General features: G+C 36.0%; 3 protein-coding genes and 1 long non-coding RNA gene across 4 annotated transcripts; 2 read left to right on the top strand and 2 right to left on the bottom strand.

The window, feature by feature from the left end:
- Positions 1-285: 285 nt before the first annotated feature.
- Positions 286-1,177, bottom strand: LOC142529389 (secreted RxLR effector protein 161-like). Its single transcript, XM_075634917.1, has 2 exons — positions 1,107-1,177; positions 286-913 (listed from the first exon to the last, which is right to left on the bottom strand). Exons 1-2 carry the CDS (start codon positions 1,175-1,177, stop codon positions 286-288), a joined length of 699 nt encoding a protein of 232 aa, XP_075491032.1.
- A 5,058-nt stretch (positions 1,178-6,235) lies between these two features.
- Positions 6,236-6,952, bottom strand: LOC142529387 (uncharacterized). The gene has a single exon (XM_075634916.1). The coding sequence runs from the start codon at positions 6,950-6,952 to the stop codon at positions 6,236-6,238; it is 717 nt and encodes a 238-aa protein (XP_075491031.1).
- A 5,160-nt stretch (positions 6,953-12,112) lies between these two features.
- On the top strand, positions 12,113-25,607 carry LOC142528686 (uncharacterized). Its single transcript, XM_075633782.1, is given in 20 exon segments — positions 12,113-12,624; positions 12,957-13,356; positions 13,435-13,506; positions 13,606-13,668; positions 14,185-14,397; positions 15,110-15,733; positions 15,822-16,565; positions 17,541-17,825; positions 19,463-19,618; positions 20,061-20,258; positions 20,347-20,492; positions 20,741-21,170; positions 21,442-21,711; positions 21,785-22,568; positions 22,683-22,741; positions 23,056-23,421; positions 23,423-23,500; positions 23,895-23,933; positions 24,326-24,500; positions 24,942-25,607. Coding segments are annotated over 19 exon segments (5,466 nt in total). The 5' UTR covers positions 12,113-12,256; the 3' UTR covers positions 24,497-24,500; positions 24,942-25,607.
- A 249-nt stretch (positions 25,608-25,856) lies between these two features.
- LOC142528687 (uncharacterized) lies at positions 25,857-26,464 on the top strand. The gene is made up of 2 exons (XR_012815710.1): positions 25,857-26,052; positions 26,146-26,464. It is a non-coding gene; the product is annotated as an uncharacterized LOC142528687 (long non-coding RNA).
- Positions 26,465-27,596: the final 1,132 nt, after the last annotated feature.

The raw sequence follows: 27,596 nt of genomic DNA, 5'->3' as shown, positions 1-27,596 counted from the left end.
GGTAGGTTTTAAACACATTCCTCTTGACAGACAATACATTTGATCTCTATTTAATGCTTTTGTAAGCGGATCCGCTAAGTTATCCTTTGATTTAATATAATCAATGGATATAACTCCATTAGAGATCAACTGTCGCACAGTATTATGTCTTCGATGAATGTGTCGAGACTTGCCATTGTACATACTGTTTTGTGCCCTTGAAATTGCTGACTGACTATCGCAATGTATCAAGATTGCTGGCACTGGACTTGTCCAACATGGAATGTCCTCTAGAAAGTTTCGAAGTCATTCAGCTTCTTCTGTAACTTTATCTAGCGCTATGAACTCCGATTCCATAGTAGATCTAGCAATGCAAGTTTGTTTCGATGACCTCCAAGAGACTGCTCCTCCACCAATGCTAAATACATAGCCGCTGGTGGATTTGGAGTCATTGGTGTCAGAAATCCAATTTGCATCACAATATCCTTCAAGTACTGCCGGATACCTTGTGTAATTTAGTCCATATTCTGAAGTGTGATTTAAATATCTAAGCATCATTGTCAACGCCTTCCAGTGTGCATCACTAGGATTACTTGTAAACCGACTTAACTTGTTAACCACACAAGCGATGTCAGGTTTAGTACAGTTAGTGATGTACATAAGGCTTCCAATAATTCTGGAGTATTCCAGTTGGGAAACTGGTTCTCCACAATTCTTCGCCAAATGGACATTTACGTCTAAATGCGTTTTTACTGGGGTAGAGTCATAAGCGTTAAACTTCTTCAACACTGTTTCTACATAATGAGACTGAGATAGGACTATCGCTTCTGGAGTTCTAAAGATTTTAATCCCTAGAATTACATCAGCAATACCCATATCTTTCATATCAAAATGTTTTGTCAATATTTTCTTTGTTCTCTTAATCAACTCTTGGCTATTCCCATTATCAGCATGTCATCCACATATAGACATACTATCACATAAGATTCTCGATTGCATTTAATGTAAACACATTTGTCACACTCATTAATCTTAAATCCATTTGACAATACTACCTTGTCAAATTTTTCGTGCCACTGCTTGGGCGCTTGTTTAAGTCCGTATAGTGATTTAATTAAACGACATACCTTTCTTTCTTGTCCTTTAACAATGAAGCCTTCAGATTGCTCCATATATATTTCTTCTTCAAGTTCACCATTTAAGAATGCCGTTTTGACATCATTTGATGTATCTCAAGGTTATGCAAAGCTGCAATAGCAATGAGCACGACGAATAGATGTTATTCTTGAAACTGGTGAATACGTGTCGAAGAAATCATGACCTTCTCTTTGTCTATAACCTTTGGCTACAAGCCTGGCTTTGTATTTTTCAATACTTCCATCAACTCTAATTTTATTTTTCAATATCCATTTACATCCCAATGGCTTGGTACCTGGTGGAAGATCCACTAGTTTCCATGTATGGTATTGCAAAATAGAATCCATTTTAGAGTTGATGGTTTTTTTTTCCAATAAGGAGCTTCAGGGCTAGCCAGAGCATCTTGTATGTCCTTTGGTTCATTCTCCAACATAAAAGTATGGAAGTTTGGACCAAAAGACTTTGAGATTCTAGCCATTTTACTTCTTCTCGGCTCTTGCTCCTTTGAAGAGCCTTCCAATGGTATAGCATTTTCATTTATAGTTGGATCATGTGTAGGTACTTGACCTGCATGCTCCGTCTCAAGTTTTCGCTTGCTAGAACCATTTTCTTTCCTTTCTTTACAAGGAAATATATTTTCAAAAAATACTGCATTTCGTGACTCAATTGTCATGCCCATATTTATTTCTGCATTTTCTGATTTGTGCACTATAAACCTATAGGCACTACTATTATGTGCATATCCGATGAATATGCAGTCGACCGTCTTTGGTCCAATTCGCTCTTGTTTAGGCTTTTGTATTTCAACCTTAGCTAGACACCCCCACACTTTGAGGTACTTGTAGGAAGGTTTGTGACCTTTCCACAATTCGTAAGGTGACTTGTCATTTTTCTTGTGGGGTATCTTGTTCAGGATGTGATTAGCCGATAATATTGCTTTCCCCCACAAGTTTTGGGGTAGTCCTGAACTTATTAACATAGCATTCATCATATCTTTCAGAGTTCGATTCTTTCTTTCGGCAATACCATTCGATTGTGGTGAATAAGGAGCAGTCGTTTCATGAATTATACCCACAGATGTGCAGAATTCATCAAACGGTGCTCTGTATTCGCCCCCTCTATCGCTTCGAACCCTCTTTATTTTTTTGCCTAGTTGATTCTCAACTTCGGTCTTATAACATTTGAATGCTTCAAGAGCTTCATCTTTCGACCTCAAAAGATATACGTAACAGTATTTTGTATGATCATCAATGAATGTCACGTAGTATCTTTTCCCTCTAGTTTGTACAAACTTTAAATCACCAAGATCGGTGTGTATTAGTTCTAGAGGAGTTGTACATCTTTCAATCGAGTGGTAAGGCGCTTTGGTCATTTTTGCTTCAACACATATCTCGCATTTGTGTGTTGGATCGACGTTATGTTTAGGCAATAATTCCAGTTTCATTAAATGTTGCAAGGTATTAAAATTTACGTGTCCTAGACGAACATGCCATAAATGAGAACACTCAAGCAAGTAAATAGAACTTTTGTCTTTATTACTTTCAACAATATTTTGGCGTATAGCCATTACATTCAACTTTAAAAGGTTCTCATCGAGATATCCTTTTCCAATAAAATGACCATTCTTGGTCAATACAACCTTTTTAGACTCAAATACTAGTCTAAACCCGTGTTTGACCAACAGAGACCTCGACACGAGGTTCTTTCTTATGTCTGGTACATGAAGTGCATCAACAAGGGTTACTTCCGAACCCGATGTCATCTTCAGTACTACATTTCCGGTGCCCACCACCTCAGATGTATCGGAGTTCCCCATGTATAGTTTTCTCCCGGTCGATGGTGTGTATGTGGAGAACAATCCCTTGTTGGAGCATATGTGTCGAGTTTGTAACGTACCGTACTTTTACTCCTTCAAAATTTGCGGAAAAACTAAAAATTTTCTTAAACATAAAATTTCATACGGTCGTCACTTGTCATTTAACTTAATAATATTAAAATCAACATTCCCAACTAATATTTTCCAACAAAGTACTTATTTCAAATCATCTCACATCCAACATAAAAACATAATATTTTAAAGTTTTCATAAAACATAAACATAGTGGTCCTCGGGTTTAGCCTTCCGCTCAGTCCAAGCCTGCCCCTTGGTCGCCACCTCCTGTCTCCTCCTCAACGTACTCACCTGCATCGTTCAAGTCTAGTGAGTCTAAAGACTCAACACGTATAAACTGAGAATAACGAGTATTACATAATAAAACCACATACAACTTCAAAATATAACATATATACTTGAAACTTAAACTTTCATAATAACTTTGAACTCTCATAAACTTCTTTGAACTTGAACATACATACTTTGAAACTTGAACTTGCATAATAACTTGAACTTTCATAAACTTGAGCTTTGCATAAACTTTGAACATACATGCATACATAATATGACGTGACATCACATAAACTTTTCTTTAAACATGCTTTCATACTTCAACATACTTAACTTCATCATTTTGCGTAGAGGATGTCTCAAAGCAAGTGACCCATAACATAATAAATGCCTGATCAAACAAACCACAGTACTGGGCTGACAGGGACATATCCACTGCCACATACATGAGATCCCTGTTCATAACTTAACAGGCCAGTTGATCCACGTTCATAAGTTAACGCTTCACAACCACGATCAAACCCGTTCATAATTTAACGGGCGGATTAGTCCCCGTTCATAATTTAACGCTTTCCAATCTTAACTTCAAACCCGTTCATAATTTAACGGAGTGGAGAGGTCCTCGGCCACGTTCACCGACTTCCAAACCCATTCACTTTTGGTCACAAGACATTTAGCATACCTCAAAAACTTCAAATATTTTCTATGCACGTCATACATACTTACTTTGCATTGAGGGATTCGTTGGATGTCAATCGGGTCGTTGCTGCAACATACTAATATGAATACATAAACTTAACTTGTACAACTTAAACGTAAATGTCATGCTTAATCCCAAGCTAAATAAATTCTTAGAACATTCTATAATTTCCCATGACATAACCCTGTAAAACATCATATTAAACCATGGTATAAAACCTCAAATCAAACCTTAAATAATAAAAGAATATACCTAAACTCTGAAGGTACACGGACCCCGTCCCTAGGTCCGTATCATGGTCCGTGTCCGTGCGCTTAAAAATTTTTGTGATGAAATAAGAAGGCACGGACACCGTGCCTACCTCCGTGTCCGGGTCCGTGTCCGCTCTGTTCGACGAATTATTTTATGAAAATTTTGCGACATGTCTATTCTCCCAATTAACACATAAGGCATCAAGATTCATCACTATGAGACCATTCTAGGACACCATAACAATGAACTAAACTTTTATAATCACCCTACAATTCATACGACCCAAAATATTGTCATTTATATTAAAGTTTATTTCTTACGACATCTTAATAATTCAAGCTCTTAACGACATGAATCAAAACCTCAAAAATACTCTAAACATCATTACTAACTTTCTTATATGCAGCAACGATCACCCGTCGATCCCCAACAAAGCCTGCAACATAAAAACTTCAAGAACATATTAAAATTCATAACTTTCTTGAAACATGATTTGAGCAGTCATACTAAAAACTCCATAACTCACTCGTTTTTAATCCAAATAACTCTAGTTTTATATCAAATCGAACGTATCGAAAAGATCTACGTTTTTGTAATTAAAAGTTTTCTCAAAATATGTACCGAAAAATCGCAGTTTTCGAAAGAACAGCGAAACATGAGTTTTCGGATCTAAAAATAGCAATCATACTAAAAACACCATAACTCACTCGTTTTTAATCCAAATAACTCGAATTTTATATCAAATCGAAGGCATCAAAAAGTTCTACGATTTTCACGTTGAAAGTTTTCTCAAAATCAATACCGAAAAATAGCAGTATTTTACAGAACAGCAAAAACGTGAATTTGGTGATCCAAAATTGTTTCAAACTTGATCTAGACGTGATTGCTCAAACTTCTACGCATCACACATATAATTTTTGCATAAATAACAACACAACGCATAATATGACAAGATCGATGCATCAAGAACAGAATATACGTGCCTTTTGATATTTAAAAATACCGAAACGACGATACCGAAGCGGAGATGATACGGGAGACGATCCGGGACGAACTTAGCTCAATTTCTTCAAAGAAAACTTACTAAATATATGCTGGAAATTTTTAGAGGAGATGTGCTCGTTGAATGAAAAAAAAGAAGGAAGAAAATGAAATAAATAAATTGAGAGAGGAGTGTTTTAAAAACACAACCTTCTCTTTAGTCAAAAAGTTTAATAGCATGTTTTGTTTTGTGTTTTGTGTTGTGTGTGTGTACGTGTATATGTGTGTGTAAATGTGTGAGTGTGTGTGTGAGTCAAAGTGTGTGTGCTTGTGTGTTGATATATATATGTGTATATATATACCTACATATACATAAACAATTGTAACATATGTATTTAATATACTAAAAAATCTATTTAAAAATATTTAACATACTAATTTAAAATAAATCTCATATTAACCCCATTATAAATTTTAAATTTAAATAAGATGCACAAATACTACAACTTTAAAATTTTAAAATCAATTAATCATTTAAATAATTAAGCTCTTAAATTACTAAAATTAATTAAATTATTTAAAATACTCCATCCTTATCTTAAATAAAATATTGCATTAAAATTTACTAAAAAAAATCGTCCCTATCTCCTTTCCTCGATCTCGCCTCGAATAATCGCCTGAAACATAAAACTCTAGAAAATATTTTAACATACATTAAATAAACATAAATAATTAAAATAATAAATTTCATAAATTAAATATATGCATGGATTTTACGTATACTATTTTGGGCTTTACAGAGTTGCTCTAGTATCAACCCACCACTCGTTGGGGTTTTCCACCAAATTGGCTTCCAAAATAACTGCAGATAAATCAAGTTCAGAAAAATCAAATGGTACCGACCTTTCTTGAACTACGTTGGCTTGATGATTTCCCTTCTTTGGCTTCCTACAATCCTTAGCCATGTGATTCGGTTTTCCACACTTATAACAAGTTCCTTTGAACTTCTTCTTATTTGGTGGTTATTGGCCTTGTTGTGGTCGCTTCTCAAACTTCCTCTTCTTCCCTTTGTAACTTGATTCAACAATGTTCATCCTTGCTGCCATTTTACTTGCCTTGGCCTCGGTGCTCTTGTTGTCCTCTTCTATCCTCAATCTAACAATGAGATCCTCCAATCCCATCTCCTTCCTTTTATGCTTCAAATAATTCTTGAAATCCTTCCACAATGGAGGGAGTTTCTCGATCATGGCAGCAACTTGGAAAGACTCGCTTAGACTCATTCCTTCCGCATGAATCTCGTGCAAAAGAAGTTGTAATTCTTGCACTTGACTCATCACGGACTTTGAGTCCACCATCTTGTAGTCCAGAAATCTCCCAACAATAAACTTCTTCAAGCCCGCATCCTCCGCCCTGTATTTCTTATCAAGCATATCCCAAAGTTCCTTGGCGGTCTTGACTTGACAATACACATTGTACAATGCATTGTCAAGTCCATTGAGGATGTAGTTCTTGCACAAGAAATCACTTTGGTTCCATGCCTCCAAAGCGGCCCTCATGTTGGTGTCTGTCTCGTTTTCAGCAACGGTGGGAGGATCTTCCTTCAAGAACCTTGACAAACTCAAGGTTGTGAGATAGAAGAGCATCTTTTGTTGCCATCTTTTGAAATATGCACCAGAAAACTTCTCCGGTTTCTCTCCTGGTGCAACGATTGCATGTGATGTTTTGGATGATGATACCATTGATATTCTTCTTGCAAATGATTAAAAATCCAAGTTCTTCTTAAGATTGTTGGTTGGAGTATTCAAATTTGAGAGGAAAAGCAAGAAAAAAACAAAGGAATGGCTTTGTAGAGGCAAGTGTTGAACACTTTCTCCTTAAAAAGAATTTGTCACTCACAATGTGCTAGAGGTTTGTGGCAATCTTCTCCCAAGATACAACTACAACTCTTGAATAATGAGCACTCAAATATTCAAGTTCTATCACAAGGAAATGAAGGAACTCTCTCTTGTTGAAGAAGGAAGAAGAATAATATGCAAAATGATATGTTTTTGTGTATATGTTTTTGATTTTCAATAAATCAACCATTTAATGTTTTTCAAGTGAAAAGACATGATCTTTCATTCATAGTGGTGTCCATTGGCCATTGTAATTAACCACAATCATCAAACAATGCCAAGGAAAATGAAAAAACATCAGAAAATTCGAAGGGACACGAATCTGGGCGCTTCGCGCGCGCACCTGCTTGCGCGCTCGGCAACTCCTGCCGAGAGTTCTCTCTCGGCAGGCGCGTTTACATGCGCACAGCTCCGCGCGCATGGGCTTGTCTGCCACTGGTAGGCGCGCGCACCTGCGCGCAGACCCGCGCGCATGTGCGCGCCTGCTACTGTTCACGACCGATTTTTTTTTTTCTGTTTTCGGTTTTCGTCCCTTACATGTTCCGACTACTCGTTTGAAGTTCTTTCAACATTTGATGAACTCGTTTCGAGTTTAATTCAGAATCACCGAACTTAATATTCGTTCATTAAGTTTCGTTCTTCGTTTCGAATTTTTCCAATCAAACACATTGATTTATTTGTTTAATTTTCATTCATTAAGCATCAAAATTCCAACAATGACTTCTCCAACCAAAAGGGTTCAAAGAGAGATCATGCAAAATTAAAACTTTTTCAAGTTTCATCTCCATCGTCGTCCCAACTCCCATCGGTCTTCTCTTGCCTATTTCCTAACCTTTACTTTCGAATTTAAGAAAACATAAAACCAAATCTTAAAAGTAAATCTATTTTTTTAATCATTTCTCCTTTTTCTTTCTCATGTTTATTTAATTATTTTCAAAAACGAATACACAAGAATAACTGCTCGGTTTAGTTGGATTTAGGGACGGAGTCAGGAAAATCATATCTAGGGCAAAAATAATTTTTGTAAATAATATATTACCAAAAAATAAATGTAGAGAATGACATGCATGAACAAATAACAACATTTCTTATATAGACTCATATATTCCAACAAAAAGATTATAAAAATATATTATAATTTAGTACAAGAAAATATACTGAAAATTAAAACTATGTTTTTCAAAAGCTTGCACAAAATGAAGAGCACATACACATAATGTTAAAATCATCAATCCTTCACCTATTACATGTCAAATAACAATTAAACAACTATCCATTTATTCGATTTATAAACTTTCCCTCTCAGATTGTATGAATATGTCTTATTTGTTAAGAAGTCCTGAAGGCAACATCTTTGTGGGGCGAATAAGCTTAGCCGTCTTCTTATTAGCTTGATTGCCGCATCTGATATCTTTGTTACGACAGTGTAAGGGGGAATGGATGCGAATTTTTTTTCATCTCCAATCTTCTATTTTTTTATATAGAATTTAACCTAGGAAAATGAGAGCAAATGCAGACCGTAGATCGTTCAAATGGGGAATCTTTTATCTATGAAGCTATTTGTTGATAGAACTCTGAGGGGAAGACTCTTTTCTTTCTCCTCACTGTCATGACTCAGCAGTCAATTAGATTAGGAGCCATAAGACTGATCAATCTCACACCCTTATATTTTTGGACTCATTTTTTTAAGCATTTACTATACTGAACTCGACTTATATAGCAAAATAGTCTAGTGGAAGAGGCTCTCCTCTCCTCTCCTCAGCCCTCCCCTCGCCCTATCATGGGCTTTAACAATCAATTGAGCTCATGAAATCAGGTTAAAACGTCGACTTATACATGAAGGATACACACTTTTTCTATCAAAATTCAGTTTTTTATTTTGATTATAATTTATATGAATATTTGTATCTAAGAAAATAGAGAAAGGAAATATTTTCTCCAAAATTTTTGCTCATTTATTGTAAAAATATTTTTTGACAATCACCCGCTACCAATCTCCAAGATGTCTCACACCATTGATGATAAGGTATCTCGTAAGCTATAAATAAAAATATTACACTGTTAAACATATAAAAACTTACCAAATCCTGAAAAGATGAGAAATTTGAGTTAGGAGTTCTAATCACTTTTGATCGCTAAGGCTTTCCAGTAAGATGTGGACAACTGTTTTTATGTTTTTTATTTATTTATTATATATTTCCTATTTTTTAAAAAAAGGAATAAAAATGATATAAAAATTTAGGGACAGATGTCCAGTGCAAACACGCCCCCTCTTATCCAACCCCTCCTCGACTCCCCCTTTGAAACTTGAAAAATTGGAGGAGGACGAGACACACACTCGCTCCCTGTTGCCTTCGTCTCTGGTTGGATTGTAGATTTTATTAGGTTTATTTTATAAAAATGGGTATTCATTGTATCTTTAAGCAATTCATGAAGATGTAAAAATATATGTTTCAATTTTCAGTGTTAAGTTTAAGTTTATTTTCCACAATGTCGGTTTTAACCAATTGGTCGCCCATACATAATAAGTTGAACTTTAATGGTGTTTTTGGTTCAAATGATAGTATTCATAAAATGATAAAAGATATGATAAATAAAGATTTGTAAGCTGTGCTCAAAACAGTGGTATGTTTGGTGAGATTTGTAAGAGTATGATTAAGTAATTATTTAATTTTGTAATACCAAAAATACCTTTTGATATATTTTTTAATTTTTAAACTTCATACCTAATTTTGTTACCTCTTTGTACATTTCCGTACACTATCTTCAAAGAAAACCATAGCCGACAAAAACGTGAAGAGCTCCACATAGATCTACAAAGAATACAGCCCACAAGACGTTGCTCCACTGTCGTTGTCCTATTCCTGCCATGAATACGTTCCACAGGTGAATGTCAAAATAATTCAATTACTTACAATCAGATTTTATAATAACCAAAAAAAACAATAAGATCATTTGGGTGGAATTAATAAAAATAAAATAACATACAATGCAATCATGTTCTCAAGATTTAAAATAAAATAACATCAAATGCCACAAGTACATCTCTTAAAAAGTTCATACGAAAGAAGTACAAAAATCCGAATATTTAGTTCAAATTGTTCCACATCAACATTGCAAGATTCTCCCCCCACGTATCCCAATCATCTGATGATTCCAAGTTGTTGATGAAATCATCTTGTATCTCATTTTTCAGACTGACTATATCGTCGTTCACTTCCTCAATTGGATCATCGGGCATTTCAGACCCGATGAAGTTATGCAACAACATAGACGCCATGGTAGGTACATGTACACTTACATACATTCCGTCCAATACACCAAGACATCCCTATACAATTTACCAATAATAAGTTCATATCAATGTAACTATCACAATCTTCATACATGACTAGTTCAAATGTTTATTTTGTACAAGTAGTTAAAAATGGTTTGAGCTTACCTTGAACCATTTCCAAGATTCGACAGGGGATGGTTTAACTAGTAGAATAGGATGTAACGTGAGAATTGATTGGAGCACTTGATGGAAATGGGTGCTGATTGTATAGCCACTACGTACATAGTCATGATAACAAGTCGATTTTTCTTGTCATGAGCCAATATAGATAGAAACATGGTGACCTTCTATTCAATACGGACATATCTAGACTCGACTTATCCTCCAAAATGAGTTAGCAAGTAACACAATCATGCAAATGCATTCCTATTTATTCGCAAGTTCACCACACGTTGAACATCTCCTATTTCAATAATCATGTGCAAATGGTTCATTTGCACATTTATTCTTTGTTTCATGGTGTAGGAGACTATTGTTCTACGCGTCTTGCAAAGTCGTTTTGCACGTAACTTCAGTCGATGTCATCTCAAAAGTAATAAAATCAAGAATGATCGACACATGATTTGGTGCAGCATCACAAAAAGTAGAATGTGCCTACGCATAATTGTCATCTATCCAAGATACTTCACAACAAATTACAATTTAAAATGTAGTTAACAATGCATTTCGAAATACCCAATATGATTTCACATATTGTAAACATACTTAAAAAAAAATTAAATGCAATACAAAAATCAATAGTTTCATTTACGGTTAACAACATCATCACTAACTTATTTAAAAAACTATTCAATTACTTTTATATGACCGCATTTGACATTGTCTTAAGTATGAAATTCAGAGATGATTATTCAGATTTGGTCTTCTATGTGATGAAATCAAAAAACAAGCTCGACAGAAAAATAATCTTGCAAAAACAAGATACAATGGTTGCCTCAAACAGAGAAAATGGAAGCAGAAATCAAGACAAAATTGAAATAAACTATTTCAACCTAAACTAGAAAACAAACATCATTTTTCAAAAACCATAAACAGAAAGAAATGTCACGATGGAATTTACCGAGATAGCAAGCCTCCTCAGATTTCTGAAATTTTCACAACAAACAGAAGAAAATTTAACCTAACAAAACTTAATTTTTTCAACAGTATGCGCAGATACACGTTTGAAACAAAGAATTTCAACATTATTTACCTGATTTCTGAAGATTTCCCCGCATATACCAAAAACCTAAGCCATGTCCCTTTCTTCGTATGTCGTTTGTTTAGATGGAGGAGGACTTTTTGTTTGGTGTATCATAAGAAATGCCACGTTTGATAGAAACAAGGATTATTAGTATTGGGCTGTGGCGTGAGTTTATTTTAATCAGTTTAACAAAATTTAGTCCATTGTGGAGTACAATGGGTTGGTTTAATAAAAAAAATGTATCAAACATTGGATTAACATGAAAAAATAAACGCAATTCTACTGAATTCATCCTCTTTAAACACTGTGTTAGTAGTATCAGTGCGATATATTTGTTTATTTTGTAATTTAAATTTAATAATTATTTGTACGGAAGACAATATGTGGCTCTACATGAGCAAGTTCTGCAAAAGATATTGTATTAGGATTGAAATTTGAAATCAGAATTAGATAAAGGACCAAACGTGTAATTTTCGGGAACAATAGGAGCTTTCTCCCCGAGGAATCGATTCGAACCCTAGACCTAATCGAAGCCCAAACAACGCACGTCTCAGCACCCCGCCAATAACAAGAAGTAAAAAAAAAAAAAAAACCACGGACCAACTGCCTGTCGGTCCGCAGCAGCCAGATGGATTCTGTCGTCCACTTGGCTTTGCAAGAGATTTGTTGCGAAGGTGCCGATGGGCTTCACCTACAAAGTCTGTGGCCGAAGCTCCGCCCTTCCCTCTCTGCCATCGGCCTTCCCTTGTGCCCGAACGTGAAGCGGATCGTTTGGGAGAATCTCGTGGAGGTCCCAGGACTCCAATTCGGGGCAGATGAATTGACCTTTTCGGCTGAGCACGTGATTAAGTGTTCTGTTGAAGAGTGCGAGCATGTGAAAATTTTTGCTCCCGAAGCAATGAGGAAGTGTTTTCTAGGAATATACGAGATCGAGGCGTCTGAATACAGTCTGTCCGATACTCAGCGTCTCATTCTCGAACGCCTCGCTGCTGCCAGGTTACTTTCTATCTACTTATTAGCTATCACTTTTGGTGTTCTCTCTTTTGTTGAATATATTCAAGTGTTTTTTCAAAACCTATTCTTGAGACGTGGATGAACCTGTATGACGACTGTCCGTCATGTTTCTGATTGATTTTTAGTTCTGTTAAAAAGGGAGTCATTTTTGACCTTTTGTTTATACTTGGTGCAACCGTGCGATTGAGAGGAACTTTCAGCATCGAGTGATTTTGCATTCAAGGGTGAAGCATGTGGTCATAAGCATGTTTCAGCTTTCAACAATGTAGCTAAAACGTTGGTATAAGCGAGTGTTACGCTTGTTGTATGTTCAGGAAAAACGGGATTGCACAAAATGATCTCACCAAGCAATTGCGTGTTCCAGCCAACAATTTATTCTACCAATTGAAGAAGCTTGAAACCCGAGGATTGATTGTGAGGCAGCCAACTGTTATTCGGAAAAAAGAGGCAGCCAACAATAGAGAACAGAAAAGTGATTCCATAGTTGCAACAAATATGCTGTATTTATATCGTTATGGGAAGCATTTAAGTTGTCAGCAGAGGCTTGAGATCACCAAAGAGGATAACCTCTTGGTGGACAGAGGGGTTGCGGATGGTCTTGCTGAAACTAATGGTGATTTTGGTGAAGATATGGCTAAAGGTGATGTACGTGTGAAAGACTTTTTACCTGCACTGAAAACTATCTGTGATAAATTAGAAAAGGCTGAAGGAAAGGTCAGTTTGTGTTGGGGTTTTGATTGCATTATGTAGTTCTGTTCACATCTTCTAATTATGAAGTTTTTGGTGGTAAAGGTTCTAGTTGTCTCAGATCTGAAGCGAGATCTTGGTTATCGAGGGACTTCTGGCCACCGATCATGGAGAAATGTAATCTTATCTTCTTAATCTTGCTATGATGCGCGATGTTGTTCTCTTAGACACTTGATTGCTCTTAAGTTACTGATTTAACATGGATTCCGTTGTTAGATATGCCACAGGTTGAAAGAAGCACATGTTGTAGAAGAATGTCGAACTATGGTGAATAAGAAGGTATGCTTACTCGAGTTGTGACTTTGATGATTTGATATAATTCATTGGCAAAAAAGGTGAATGAGAATAATTTATATCTAATCCTTCCATACCTCTGAGTGGTGGAAGTGTGGAAACTTTCACCTTCCTTTTTCTTTAGTTTTTTCTTCCTTAATTTTTTATTGGTAGTGGAAAAATTCAGTTATTAGCAGACAGATGAGAAGGCTACTCGTGGCAGCTATTTGCGTTCCTTTGATCCTGTCACCCTGTGAATAATATTGTCTGTGAAATAGAATACTTAACTTTTAAAACGATTTAGAGAGAAGCAAAAGTATGTTAAAGACTTGTATTTAGTACGATGGTAGAGTAAGCCTTGAGGAGTATATCGTTTACCGGGGAGCATTTGAAAAGGATCAGTTACATTACAGCCAAAAAATTGGCTTTTCAGTTTTCTCGAGCTTTATGGTTGCTTCCCCAATTTTATAAAATCCTGGGAGTTCATACCAGTTTCTGTAACATACTTCTTTTGACGTGCAGGAGGTCAATTGTTTGCGTCTACTTCAAAGTTTTTCACCATCAAATTTCAATCCAAAATTCCAAGGATGCAGAAAAAATGATAATGACATGGAACAGTCAATGACTTTGGTGAAAAGAGGACAAATTACTGAACAAGTAGTAGAGCTTCCCATATTGCGTCAAGTATATGACATGATTGATTCTGAAGGATCAAAAGGGTTGACCAATACTGAAGTATGTGTGTTTGTTTGCAGCCAAGAACAAAATGAAGTTCAGTCAAGGCAGTTCAATTGATTAAATTTTTTGTACTTCCTTTGGTTGTTGCTGTATATACTTTTACCTTTATTTCTTCATTCAAATTCAAACTTGTATCCGTGGTCTTACCCCTAAACATGAACAAGTCCCCTACTTCTTTCTATGCATACTTGAACTCTTATACTGATACTTGCTGCTACCTATTCTTAAATGACCTTTATATTTCTGATTATGCATAATTTCCTACTTTCGAAAATTTGAATTCAGAAACATAATGACCCTTGAGTCTATCGCTTGATTTTTTTATGAAAACAATTAATTTGGATCTTGACCAAAACAAATTCCTGTGCCAACTGACTTGGAATAATCTATGTACTTCTTGTCCATCTTCATCTGTGAGGTGGTTGCCTCAGTTGTTATTCTGAAGTGCCCCTGCAGCTGTTGATAGATTTAGTGTTGTTACGTACATACTGGATGTGTGATAATTTCTTGAACAATAAGCTGCTATATGATTATTGACCTGCAAAAATATCATTGCATGTTGAAGATTTGTAAGTTCTACATGCTCTACACGATGATATACCTAAAAAAAAGTCTCTATGAATTTCACAATTTCAATCGTTCTCTACTATGCATCAGTTACTGAGCATTCAGTGATAACGTTTTAAATTTTATGATTTTGATTAAGCAGGTGTGTAGAAAGCTTGGACTGTGCGGTAAAGAGTACCACAAGCGAATTTTCAGCAAAATGTTTACTAGGTTTGGATTTCATTTACAGGCAGAAAGCCATGACAGAGGTGTGGTGTACAGAGTTTGGACAGCTGGTAACTTTAATCCTGAATCATCTAAACTGGAATCGTCCTGCATGGCTCCGATTGCAAAGGACCTGGTTCTGCAGGAAGGCATCGAGTCTAATTCACAAAGACTGAATCTTGACTTTCATGAGAACTTGTCTCATACTGTGCAGGTGGTGGATAATTTGGCTTCCATGGGAGATTTTAGCGATATTAATGACAGTGAAAATGTAGCAGTTATAACAGAACCTTCAAATGGCACGACTGTGAGTGGTGAAGGCGAGAGTATGCAGCTTTCACTGTGGAATCAACAGTATCCTGATATTGAGCGAAGCAATACAGTTTCTGATGAGAAACTACAGCTGGTGGTCAGTGATTCTGGAACAAACAATGACATTCAAGAAACAAGTCTTCCTGCTGTTGTATCTTGTCGTAGGCGCAGATCAAGTCTAAATTATCCCTGTCTTACAGTTGGTGCAATCAACTCGCAGAGAGAGCAGCGGATACTCCAAATGTTACTGGTTTGTTTTGCTATCCTAAATCTTATTGGTTTGTTAATCAATCATATGACTTTCAATGAAATCATTACAAATTTTTACTTGTGGTCAGGAGGAGAAGTTCTTAATAAAACCTGAGCTACACAGACGTCTTGAGAAGGAAAAAACTACAACGATGGATAGGAAGACCTTGGAAAGGAGCCTAAACAAACTTCAGCAAGAAGGTCATTGCAAATGCATCCATGTGAGTGTTCCTATAGTGACCAATTGTCGCCGAAGCCGGACAATTGATGTGGTCCTACACCCATCTGTTTATAGTTCGTTACCTGAGTTATTGGGTCAAATTCATGATAAACAGAGGGATTTTGAAAGTCAACTGCGTAAACCATCAAATTTTCATAAGAAGGGCCAATCAGTTCCCATGTTGGACAATGTGCAGAGAATTCCAAATCACATAAGATTAGATGTTCAATCAGAGAGATCTGAGGCAATGCGTGCAAATGGGTTTGTTCTGGCGAAAATGGTTCGGACAAAGCTTCTACATATATTTATTTGGGATTGGGTCTGCAGTTTCCCAGGTTGGAGCGATGCTTTCTTATCCAGAAATCAAGCTCATGACCTGAAAAATCCACATAACACTTATAAGTTGTTCGATTTAGATAAGGCGATAAAATCCATGCCGCTTAAATTGTTTCTACAAGTTGTAGGGTCTGCTCAGAAGCTCGAGGATATGGTTGAGAAATGTGGAAGTAGTTTGCAACTTTCTGATCTCCCAATAAACGAGTACAAAGGCCTTGTGGATACTCGGGCAATTGGACGATTGTCATGGTTAATTGATATCTTAAGGCGTTTGAAGGTACAATAGATATTCAGTTTAAAAAAGTTTGTATTTCCATGTTTATTTTATCAAAGCACTGTTTTGTAATTCTTACTGCTCATTACGTTATTATTGATCATTTGAGGCGATGTTTTTTGTGCTATAGCACTTGAGTCCCTGAGTTAAAGGTCCCTTGACCCCCCTACTGCCTCTGCACATTCTTACAATTCTCGAGTTTCCTCCATACATCCTTCTAAACCAGCAAAATTAGGCAGCGATAAAGTTTATAAAAGGTAGACATTCACAAGCAAAAGCCAATTTCCACTCATTATTTTTCATAGAGAGATAAAAAACCAATTATGCTCTTTGATGACATTGTTAGTTGATACCATACACGACCCAGCTTATGATCTTTTCATCATGGCCGTATATTGTTGATAGTAATTATCCGCATGAAATATTGCTTGTGCACTATGTGGTATGAACAGTTGGGTGAATTGATGCTCAAAGTATTAATAGATTGGATTGTTGTGTTTCACACATGAATTCATGTTTCTGTGCACCTTGGGATTTGTTCATGGTTTGCTTTAAAATTTAATAGCGAACTGAGTCATTCACTGTGTGAATTGGCCATTGGGTAATTTAATTTTATGAGAGTGATATTAGGAGGATAAGGCTGGGGAGAACCAGGTAGTGAACACCGTCTTAAATAGTTTGAATTAGGGATGGAGGCTGTTTAGGTTAGATATAGTATCTCCGTATTTACTTCAGTAGTCTTTACTCAGCTACAATTAGTTACTATTTAATTGGAATTCCAAAATGTTTCAACCCTTAATTATTATGAAACAACAAAACAATATCTAGAAAACTTACAGATTCAGCCCTCAGTAACCAGTTGATTATCGATGAACAAACTTTTTCCAGTCTTGTGGAATAAGTTTTTTCAATTTCTCGTTTATTGACCTTTTCAAAATTCAGTACGGTAATTCTGTCTAAAATGTGAATCTTTGACAGCTGATTCGCCTGGTAAGTAACGGCCAGGCAGAAGATGGAACCCGAAGCAGCCCACATACCACTCTTACTCATGCACTGGAATTTAAACCTTACATTGAGGAACCTGCCTCAGCAATTGCATCGTCTGGTTTCCTTTTTCCTGATTTTCGTCCTCAAATCAGACATGATTTTGTTCTTTCAACCAAAAAAACTGTCGATGAATACTGGAACACTTTGGAGTATTGTTATGCCGCAGTGGAACCTAGAGCCGCTTTGCATGCATTTCCTGGGTCTGCAGTTCAGGAGGTGTGATGCCATAGCCTCTTCTTTTCCTTCAGTATGATCTTAATTTTCCATATTTGCGCTAACTCGTACGAATAATTACTTATTTTGCATGCTTATTGATGGGTTAACTTGACATGTCGTCTGCTTTTTCCCCTTCTTTTATGATGAAGCACAACAATATTTCTATATCTATATATGTAAAGACTGTTGAGTATTTTATTGATAATGTATATTTTCTCTTATGAATATCACTGCACATAGCTCCTGTTAAGCATTTAGAAGAATGTTTTAACAACTGTATGAAGAAACTTGTCATTGGAATTGAAATGATGTCCAGTATCATCTAATTCTTGTTGTCTTCTATGCAACGTAGTTGAGAAGGTGATGCATTTTCTTAAGCTTTGATTTAATAAAGTTGATCGCAAGCAATTGATAGAGGATGTGATTGCTGACTTCTATTTCCTGAATGCAACCCACACAATCTTGAAGTAAGATAACCACTGGATATTTACTCGAAGTCATGCAGCAAAGCCTAAGCTTATATGACTTCTCTGATTACTTGTTTGTTTGACTGAGTTTCCACATCTAAGTCCAATGTCTAATGAAAATCTCTTTTCTAGCATGGTAAAAAGTAGTTTTTCCCAAGATTCTAAAAAACGCTAGGCAGTATAAATTTGTTTAACCATTGTTTTTCCAAAAGAATTCTTAATATTTTAAATTTAATTTTTTTTTTTGAAAAAATAAAATCACCTGGGTAGTTTGTTTTGTTACCCGTCTGGGCGGCCGATTTTTTCAGCACCGCCTACAGCCACCGATTTCTAAAAATCGAGGCGGTGGGTGACCGCCTAGTACCTAGATGGCGCCTTTTAGAACAATGGTTTTTTTTATTGAGGTACACATCACAGCTGAACAAATTTAATTTACCCTGTATTTACCTACTTAGTATGTGTTGTGAACAAACTGATGAGCCATGTAGTGAAGCATTTGATGATTGATCAAATTATTAGTTTGTTTGAGATCCCCTCTCTGCCTAAGTCCCGTATCTTAGATACCAAGACAATCTATTATCACGCAGTTAAGAAATAGTTTCCTTGCATTTTTTTCTTGGGGTACTCATTTATTATAAGAAACCAGGTACCCTTGTCCGGTTGAGCACATTCCAATTCACCAAGCCGGTTTACATGGCAGGTTTAGTTGTTGACACATAGAAAACCTTAATACCAGCTGTTTTAATCCCGGCAAACAGGGAGCGCTCAGCCCAGACTGATTCGCTAGTAGCTTGTATTTTTTTTCCTTTTCACAGTTACTCTATCTGAAAAATTTTCTACATGAAAAAGAAAATATTTTCTGTTATGTTTTAAAAAAGTTGCTAATTTTTGGCTCGACTAGCCAGTTGGACCCCCGATTACATATGAGACAAATTTGATTCTTGAACTTGTATAAATTAGCTCTGGGCAGTACCTAAAATCTTTGTTGGATTTTATAATTTTTTCTGTGTCTTGTGGTTTATGGGTGCTCTTAGTTTTCACGCTACATTATTTGATTGATCATATAAATTGAATATTAGTGCAAAGAACATGTACTGGATCTGCGATTTGATTTCAAGTTGTATCTTTAAATTCAGTCTTTTATTCAAGCAAGTGATGGGACTTTTATAGGTATTTCATTCTCGATCATGGGTATCTGGTCAAGTAATGACAGCTGGCCAGCGAGCTGAACTTCTTAAATGTCTGGCAAAAGATGACTCGAACAGGAGACTTTCATTCATCGAGTGTGAAAAGATTGCCAAGGATCTTGATTTGACTCTGGAGCAGGTTTGTTTGCCTACCAGTGTTAAGTACTTCAATAGTTTTCAACACCCTGCTTTGGGGTGCTTGATAGGAAATTTAAGATTAGGGAACTGGTCGATCTTAGAATTAATATGCTGATTGTCATTGCTCTATGCTGAACGTGGGAACTACTGTTTTTTCTCAAGCACGCACAATATTTCTACCTAAAGTTCAATTTGACAGCATTGAATTGAACACTTTCTCATATTCCGTTCTCAATGTTGATCACTTGATCTGGTGTTTATTAAAAGATAAAAACCATAAGATTTGCGTTTCTCTAACTAGGATAGCTAGAAGTGTTTCTAAATGTTCATCGATCAATCAAATCATGAGTAATGACACTCTACTGATGGGATAAGGTAATTGATAATATCTGAGGGTGTTCCAGGCATCGGCGATTACATATTAAAATAAATAATTATTGCAGGTGCTTCGAGTCCATTATGACAAAAAAATACGTCGCCTTACAAGATTCCAGAGAGCTTTGGATGCGGAAGGACATGAGGTGAAGCTAATTAAACACAAACCTATATTTCCTTCACGTAAACGAAAAAGTCAATCCGATGGAGTCTCCTCAAAGCTGTTAAAACCCACCATTGCAGATGGACAATCAAGTTTGCAGATGGTCAGCCAACTGGATTCTTATAATCAAATGACTGAAAAACTGCTTTTTTGTGCTGACTACTCACGAAAATTATGGTTTTCATTTTCAGAATTATGACACTGGCAACATTTTAGAGGATTCAGAGCCAGATTTAAATGAAAAAGATGATGATGCCAGTATGTGCATTTACAAGCATGCCTTGTCAAGTTTGAAGCAACGTAAGAGAAAGTTTTCATGGACAGAAGAAGCTGATAGGTGATGCTAATTCATGATTTTTTCATGGATATATATGTTAGCTCTTGCTCGAAGCAACTTATCATTCTCTAATTTCTGTTGCATGGAAAGGATGGAAATTGTTTGTTCCGAGTATCCAATTCATGGAATATTAATGAATGCCTTATACTCAATTGTTTGTCATATACTTTAGTTTCATTTAGGTTGTCATTATTGGTAATCTTTTGGCAAGATAATATCATATTTTCATGTGGATCAATTATTGGCAGACTGTTGGTCATTGAATATGCAAGACATCGAGCTGCTCTTGGGGCAAAATTTCACCGCTTAAATTGGGAATCCATTCCTAATCTGCCAGCACCTCCAGACACCTGCAAAAGAAGAATGGCATTATTGAAAACTTCTGATTCTTCGAGAAAAGCTTTGATGAAATTATGCACTTTGCTTGCGGAACGTTATTCTAAATACCTCACGCAATATCAGGACAAGACATTGAACTACGGAGGTTCCGAAATGATGGTGCGGGGTTATGTATCTGTAGAAGATGGTAAACGTTCGTCTGTTCCAGAGTCCTGGAAGTGGGATGATTTTGATGCAAATAATATCAAGGTAGCATTAGATAATGTTTTGAGGCTCAAAAGAATGGCGAAATTGGAGTGTGTCAAAGATGTTTTTGTTGACCAAGATTACATGGAAGATGTAAGTTGCAAATATTCTGTCGTTGCTAACTCTGGCCCATCTTTTATATGTATCTGTACAATTGTCTTCATTTTGGTTATGGACACATTTTTTGGGTGATTCATTACCTGTTTCTGTTTTGAGCTGTATGCTCATATTGGTTAATGTAGGGATACATGGTTTATGTGTTGCAGTTTGTTTATTTTGTTTTTTTCTAAAAAAATAACTCTTCTTTCCATCATGTGTGCTACTTTTACGAAACTGATTTGACCCGTCAGCTTGTCATGACTAGGGAGTTGAGGATTGGATTAAAGCTCCTAGTAGAAAATCGAGCTCTAGCCATCAGCCCAGGAAGTACGCAAAGCTTTCAAATGGCTCAAGAGTTAGTAGACAGATACATGAATCAGCTGCAATTGCAAATGCTGCCGAGCTATTTAAGCTAATTTTTCTAAGCACCTCGACAGCTCCTGAAGTGCCGACTTTACTCGCGGAAACATTACGGCATTATTCTGAACATGATCTTTTTGCTGCTTTTAACTACTTGAGAGAGAAGAAACTCATGGTTAAAGACTAGTTTTGTCTTTTGCCTATGCATATTACTTTTTAATCCCGCTGATTGTTTTCTTTGATGTCAGATTGGAGGCAACTGTAACAAGCCCTTTGTACTTTCACACCATTTCCTTCATGGTATTTCTTTATCTCCATTTCCTATGGACACGGGAAAAAAAGCCTCTAAGTTTGCTAACTGGCTTCATGAAAGAGAAAAGGATCTGATGGAGGAGGGCCTTGATGTTCCAGAAGATCTACAATGTGGTGAAGTTCTCAACTTATGTGCTAGAGTCTCTTTGGGTGAACTGTCTGTTACCCCTTACTTACCCGCTGAAGGTGTCGGTGAGGCAGAAGACAACAGAACTTCCAAACATAAACCTGATACTGGGGAGCTTTCTGGTGTAAGCCTATCTAAGAAATCAAAAACTTCATTTGTCGGGGAGGGTGAGATCATCTCACGACGAGAAAAAGGTTTTCCGGGCATTAAATTATGTTTGTTACGGGAAACAATCCCAAGATTACAGTTTATTGAATCATTCACATGTGCCTCCTCTCCTTTTGGTGCACCAAACCAGAGCATTATGTCATCTGTCATGGATGTTGACTGTATTTCATCACATTCTAATATAGAAGATCATGTGAGAGAAATATTTGATTCTGGGGGATCCATCCACCTCACGATTGATGGGAGTGAATCACCATGGGAAGCTATGGCAAGTTTTGCTGAAAATTTGGCGCCTTCATGCGGTGATGATGTAAAAAACTTGTTCTTTCATTCCGAGTCATTCAAAACCCTTTATTTAGCCATTCAGAAGTCTGGCGACCAAGGTTTGAGTATGAAAGAAATTTCCCGAGTCCTCGATGTTCAAGGTATGCAAGTATCGCATATTCTTAATTATTGTACGAGGCTGAGTTTTTCTGCACTTTAGTAACTTTTATAAATGCAGAAGTTATATCAAATTGATGATACAAAGTTTTTTTCAGATGAACAGGTGTTGGAAATTATGGTTGAGGTGCTTGAAGTATTTGGACGAGCATTGAAGGTTGGTTTATTGATTAATCATTATTCTTAATTGTTGCTAGCACAAGCTCTTTTAGAGTTTTCAAGCTAGTTCATTAGTTCTTTCATAAATTACGGACTATTGTTCATCGATATCTTACACAAGATGTCATAATAATCAACGCAGGCCACCAAAATCATCTTTTTTGGTTATTCAAAGTTTATTCTTTTAGTTAGTGTAAAAAAAGAAAGAAATCTACTCTTTTAGTTTTCTTTTCTATTTTTTCCATGGGCAGGGATGGTTTGTGGTGTGAAGGAGCTAACCTTATTTTGTGTTTCTTATTGCTCTTAATTTAGGTCGATGGTTATGACTGCGTTCATGTAGTTGATTCGTTATTTCTGTCAAAGTACTTCTTGACCTCTGTTGCTGAAATTCGTCATGATTTTACTCACCTTCGAGGTCAAAAGAATAAAATTGAGAAGGAACATATGGCAATTGATGCTGTCCATCGTATAGATGATGCTGTTGCGTCAGAGAATTTGAATGACACGAATACCGATGAAGTGCACAGAGTCACTATTTTAAATCAGTCTGAAGATATTGTGGACCTCCCTACTGAAATTCTTAGTGAGGATAAAATTACACGTCAGAAGTGTTTTGAAAGTTCTCCGCCTAGAAGGAAGGAATGTAGGCCCTTGTTAACTTGGATGAACGGAGATGGTTACTGTAAATGAACTTGTGTACAAGGGACTTGTACGCCGTGTTCTTGGTATTGTGATGCAAAATCCAGGGATATTGGAGGTAATTTTCTTTGTAGACAACACAATACTTCTTATGGACTGTCATTTGGGGCGCCATTACACCATTCTGCTTGTGCTTTTTATTAGCTTAAAAGTTGCTTTGATTTCTAGTATACCAGTCAAATTGCCAGTGCCTAAAATATTGGGAGCCTATCCTTTTAGATTATGAGCAATGGTTGTGTTGCGGATGACCCTAGAGAAGTTTTTGCACTGAATGTCGTCCTTTTCCCTAGTTTGTGATTATCCTACACTTGTTTTTCATGTGAACTTACTCTTCCAAGTTGTCTGATAAATCCTTGTGCCCTCACTTGATTTTTTATTGGTTATCTATGATGCTATGTCGTGTGCAGAATCTTGAAACACTATTTCTTATTTTTACATCTTGTTTTCTACAGGGTAATATCATAAAGCAGATGCATTGTTTGAATCCTCAGGTACATACACTTATTTCAAGCAAATGATGAAATTCTTCTAGGGAATCAACTTGTTTCATCCTCGCTAAATTTTGGTTTTTATTTTGAATTCCCAAGAATGTCATTACATTTTTTTGTTCATTATAGTTAACAAGCTTTCAGTTTCTTAAAGAATATGCTGACTTTAGTCAGTGTAGAAAAGGTTTACAAAAATGAAATCTATTTTCGTTTGTTACTGATAAATTTTCAGTTGGATTAAACGCAATGTTGTGTCAACAAAATTTCCCTTGCTATTTCTTAAAGATTCTAGTTTTTCCCGGGTAGATTTATGATCAACAAATATGTAAATGCTTCATCTGTAGAGGTGGACACCCTGTAATTACAGCTCATTTGCAAAATTTCATTCATTTCAGAGCTGCAGGAAATTGTTAGAGATACTGATTATGGATGACCACATATTTACGCGGGAAATGCGCCAGACATCATCAAATCAGCCCCCTTCTATTCTTGGTAGCCTGCTTCGTGATTGCTTCACGAAATCGAAGAATTTCTTTGCCAATCCGTCTAGCTCCTACTTATTGTGAACCTGTAAGAAGGAACTGCCTTATTGGGATTTCATCTCTAGATATTGTTCATATGAAACGACTAATAATTGACCTTTATTATCTTCTCATCATTTGAAAACGATGATTCCATAAAATAATTTAATATAGCATTTGTTCATTGATTTGAGTATTAAATTACAACACTGAATTCCCATGAAAATTATCTTTTAATATAAAAAAATACAGATTGTTCTGTCTTAGTTAGGAATGGCGTCATATCATCTTCTCACTGAATTGAATGTACCTAACAGCAAAGTAGGAAATATAATATAAATGTCATTCCATTTAGAAAATTTGATTAGAGATGTATAATTTGGCAAAATCAAAGGCCTTTTATCATTTGGCATTTTTTTTGCAAAACAATAGAGATCCTGGTATTTGTTGAAGGCCATAGAACCTCGCTTGATGTTTTGCGTCACTGCAGGTACATTTTCTCACACATGTATCTCGCATCAAATTTGATTATTCTAACAGATCGTCCAAGTACCCCGTAGCTTGGTGTTATGGGGAGTATAAATGGTAAGAATATTTTGCCTGCTGTTGGATTCAAATTCCCCCTCTCTCTGCCCTATGGTATTTTTCATTCTTCAATCATACAGTCTACTTTGTTAAAATTTCCTTTTCTAGGTTTGTTTCTTTCCTTTTGGTTTGTTTTTGTGACTAAATTTATTTTCATGTATACACGTATGTAAACGTAGTATATGAATATATGATACATGGGATACTACTGCTGAAATCGATCCAACTTTTTCAGCGGGCCCAATAAGTGTGACTTACCACACATAGCCTTGTTAGGTTGCCGATTCTATGTGATTTTCAGTGAAGTTTTCCTACCCCCCCAATGTGGACAAACCCCAATCTCCATCTAAGTCTTCTAAATTATTGATTTGATGCACTGACCTATGACTCCATATAATGATTTCCGCTGTTACATGTTTGATATTTATTATCATGTTATTTCTTTTGACATTAAGCTATTCAATCTAATCAAATGAGGTGTAGAAATCGTGTGTGAAACAACTTTATGTATCTGGCATTTCGCAAAATTGCTACATTAAAATGATGTCCAAATGACATTTAGTTCACACCCCATCAGAAAATAGCAAGTCCCCTTAAGTCTTCAACAATAAAAGAGACAATTTGTCTTGTCTCATGGCGTAAAAGAGACACATCCGAACACTATCAAGATTGTTAAAATAAGGATGGGGAGAAGCCCTTGTTGTTCCAAAGTAGGCTTAAACAAAGGCGTATGGACCGCAATGGAAGACGATTCTTACAGATTATGTTAAGATATATGGTGAAGGAAAATGGCGAAAGCTACCCAAGAATGCAGGTAAAAATAGGAATTTATCTTTATCAAATATGATTTTCTTTATAACAAAAATAACCATTTTTGTTAAAATTTAGGTCTTAATAGATGCGGAAAAAGTTGTAGGCTTCGTTGATTGAATTATTTACGACCAGGTATCAAGAGAGGACATATGTACAGATCAAGAGGATCTTATTATCAGACTTCACAAGCTCCTTGGAAACAGGTAATTGTTTGGCTCGTTTTGTTTCTTATAAAGAAGCTTTATTGTGTCGCTCTATTAAATGTACTTTAATCTTATATAGATGGTCTTTGATAGCTGGAAGGCTTCCGGGCCGAGCAGACAATGAAATCTAGAATTACTGGAACTAGAACATTGCTAAGCGAGCTATTGCTGATCCTAAGATGGCCAAACAATCCACCACGAAGAAAGAATGGCCATCAGCAAGCCAACCTCAACTTCCCAACAGCGTAGGATCACACGTATTATGTACGAAGGCGAAAAGGGCTTCTGAGGTCCTTCCCAAAGTGTCGAAAATGTTAGTTCACACAGGCATTTGGACAGTCCCAAGTTGAAAATCGCAAGGCAGACAAGTTGGAATCTGATCATTTTGGCATGGTGAATTTCAAACTGGATGGCAAGTTCTTTTCCGATCTATTTGGCACTGAGCTCTTCACATTTTCTGATCAGAAGCTGGATGATGGATCGGGGGAGGATTCGCTCAATAACACAAAGCACACACCGGCTATCCTACTACAAATTCATGCTAAATTCTTTGATGAAAATAATCAGGATCTTGATATGGATCGTTGATCAATATAGATCCTGCAATGGACTGGTTTCAAGATTGATCAACCGATTAAGAACAAATGAAGTTTATCGTTTCCTCTCCAAAGTCATTTCAACCGCAGATGAAAATCGACGCAAAGGCATTTCAACAACAGATGAAAATCAACGTAGATGTTGATAACGAGTCAGTGACTGAGGCTGAACTTTCACATGTATTGGTTGAGTTCGATATTGATATGGTTGTTCTACAATTAATAACAAGAGTGGAAATTTTCTGCAACATTATCTTTGTGAGATTGTTGAGATAATGGATCAAGATTTAGAAATTTTTGTCTGATATCATATTTTTGATCAATACAACCATAAAAAAATTATGCATTCATTTAATATCATTTCTGTTTATAGGGTGAATTTGGTGGGATGAAATTGCTGAAACATGCACTTATATAGATTATTTACTGATTTATGGGGAAGGACCGTTGACAGTGTATTTAGATTAGTTGCTCGGATGATGAAGAATTTGTTAAAATTCGTTCTCCGCATTTGGAAAACTTCTTTATTTGCAGCCAAAAAAAGAGCCTCTTACTTGGCAAACAAAGCACTTTGTTCAGAAAATACTGACATCTTGTTATGAAATTGAAAATTCATGATGAAGTAATGTTCTGTTTGAATGTAGGAATTTTAAATTAATGAATTTTAAAAAATATATTATTTAATTTAACAACTATAAATTGTCAATTTTGTTTTTCGTTGATAGATATTTCAAAAGATCCCTAAAAAATAGGTGGAGAGGTTTTAATAAAAAAAATTACCATGACTAAAGAAAAATATAAAAACAAAATATGTCTTATATTTATTAAAAAAAAGTTTAACTCTAAGTGAACATCAACAGATATGTTTATGCAATAATTAAAATTAAAAACAATATATTATTGTTTAAAATCATAAAATTTAGCGTTAATTTTCAATTTTCAAATTTT

Source organism: Primulina tabacum, chromosome 16 (assembly GCF_025594145.1).
Source record: "Primulina tabacum isolate GXHZ01 chromosome 16, ASM2559414v2, whole genome shotgun sequence".
Classification (NCBI taxonomy): Eukaryota; Viridiplantae; Streptophyta; class Magnoliopsida; order Lamiales; family Gesneriaceae; genus Primulina; species Primulina tabacum.
Note: the sequence above shows the minus strand (reverse complement) of the source record. Positions and strands in the feature narration are given on the sequence as shown.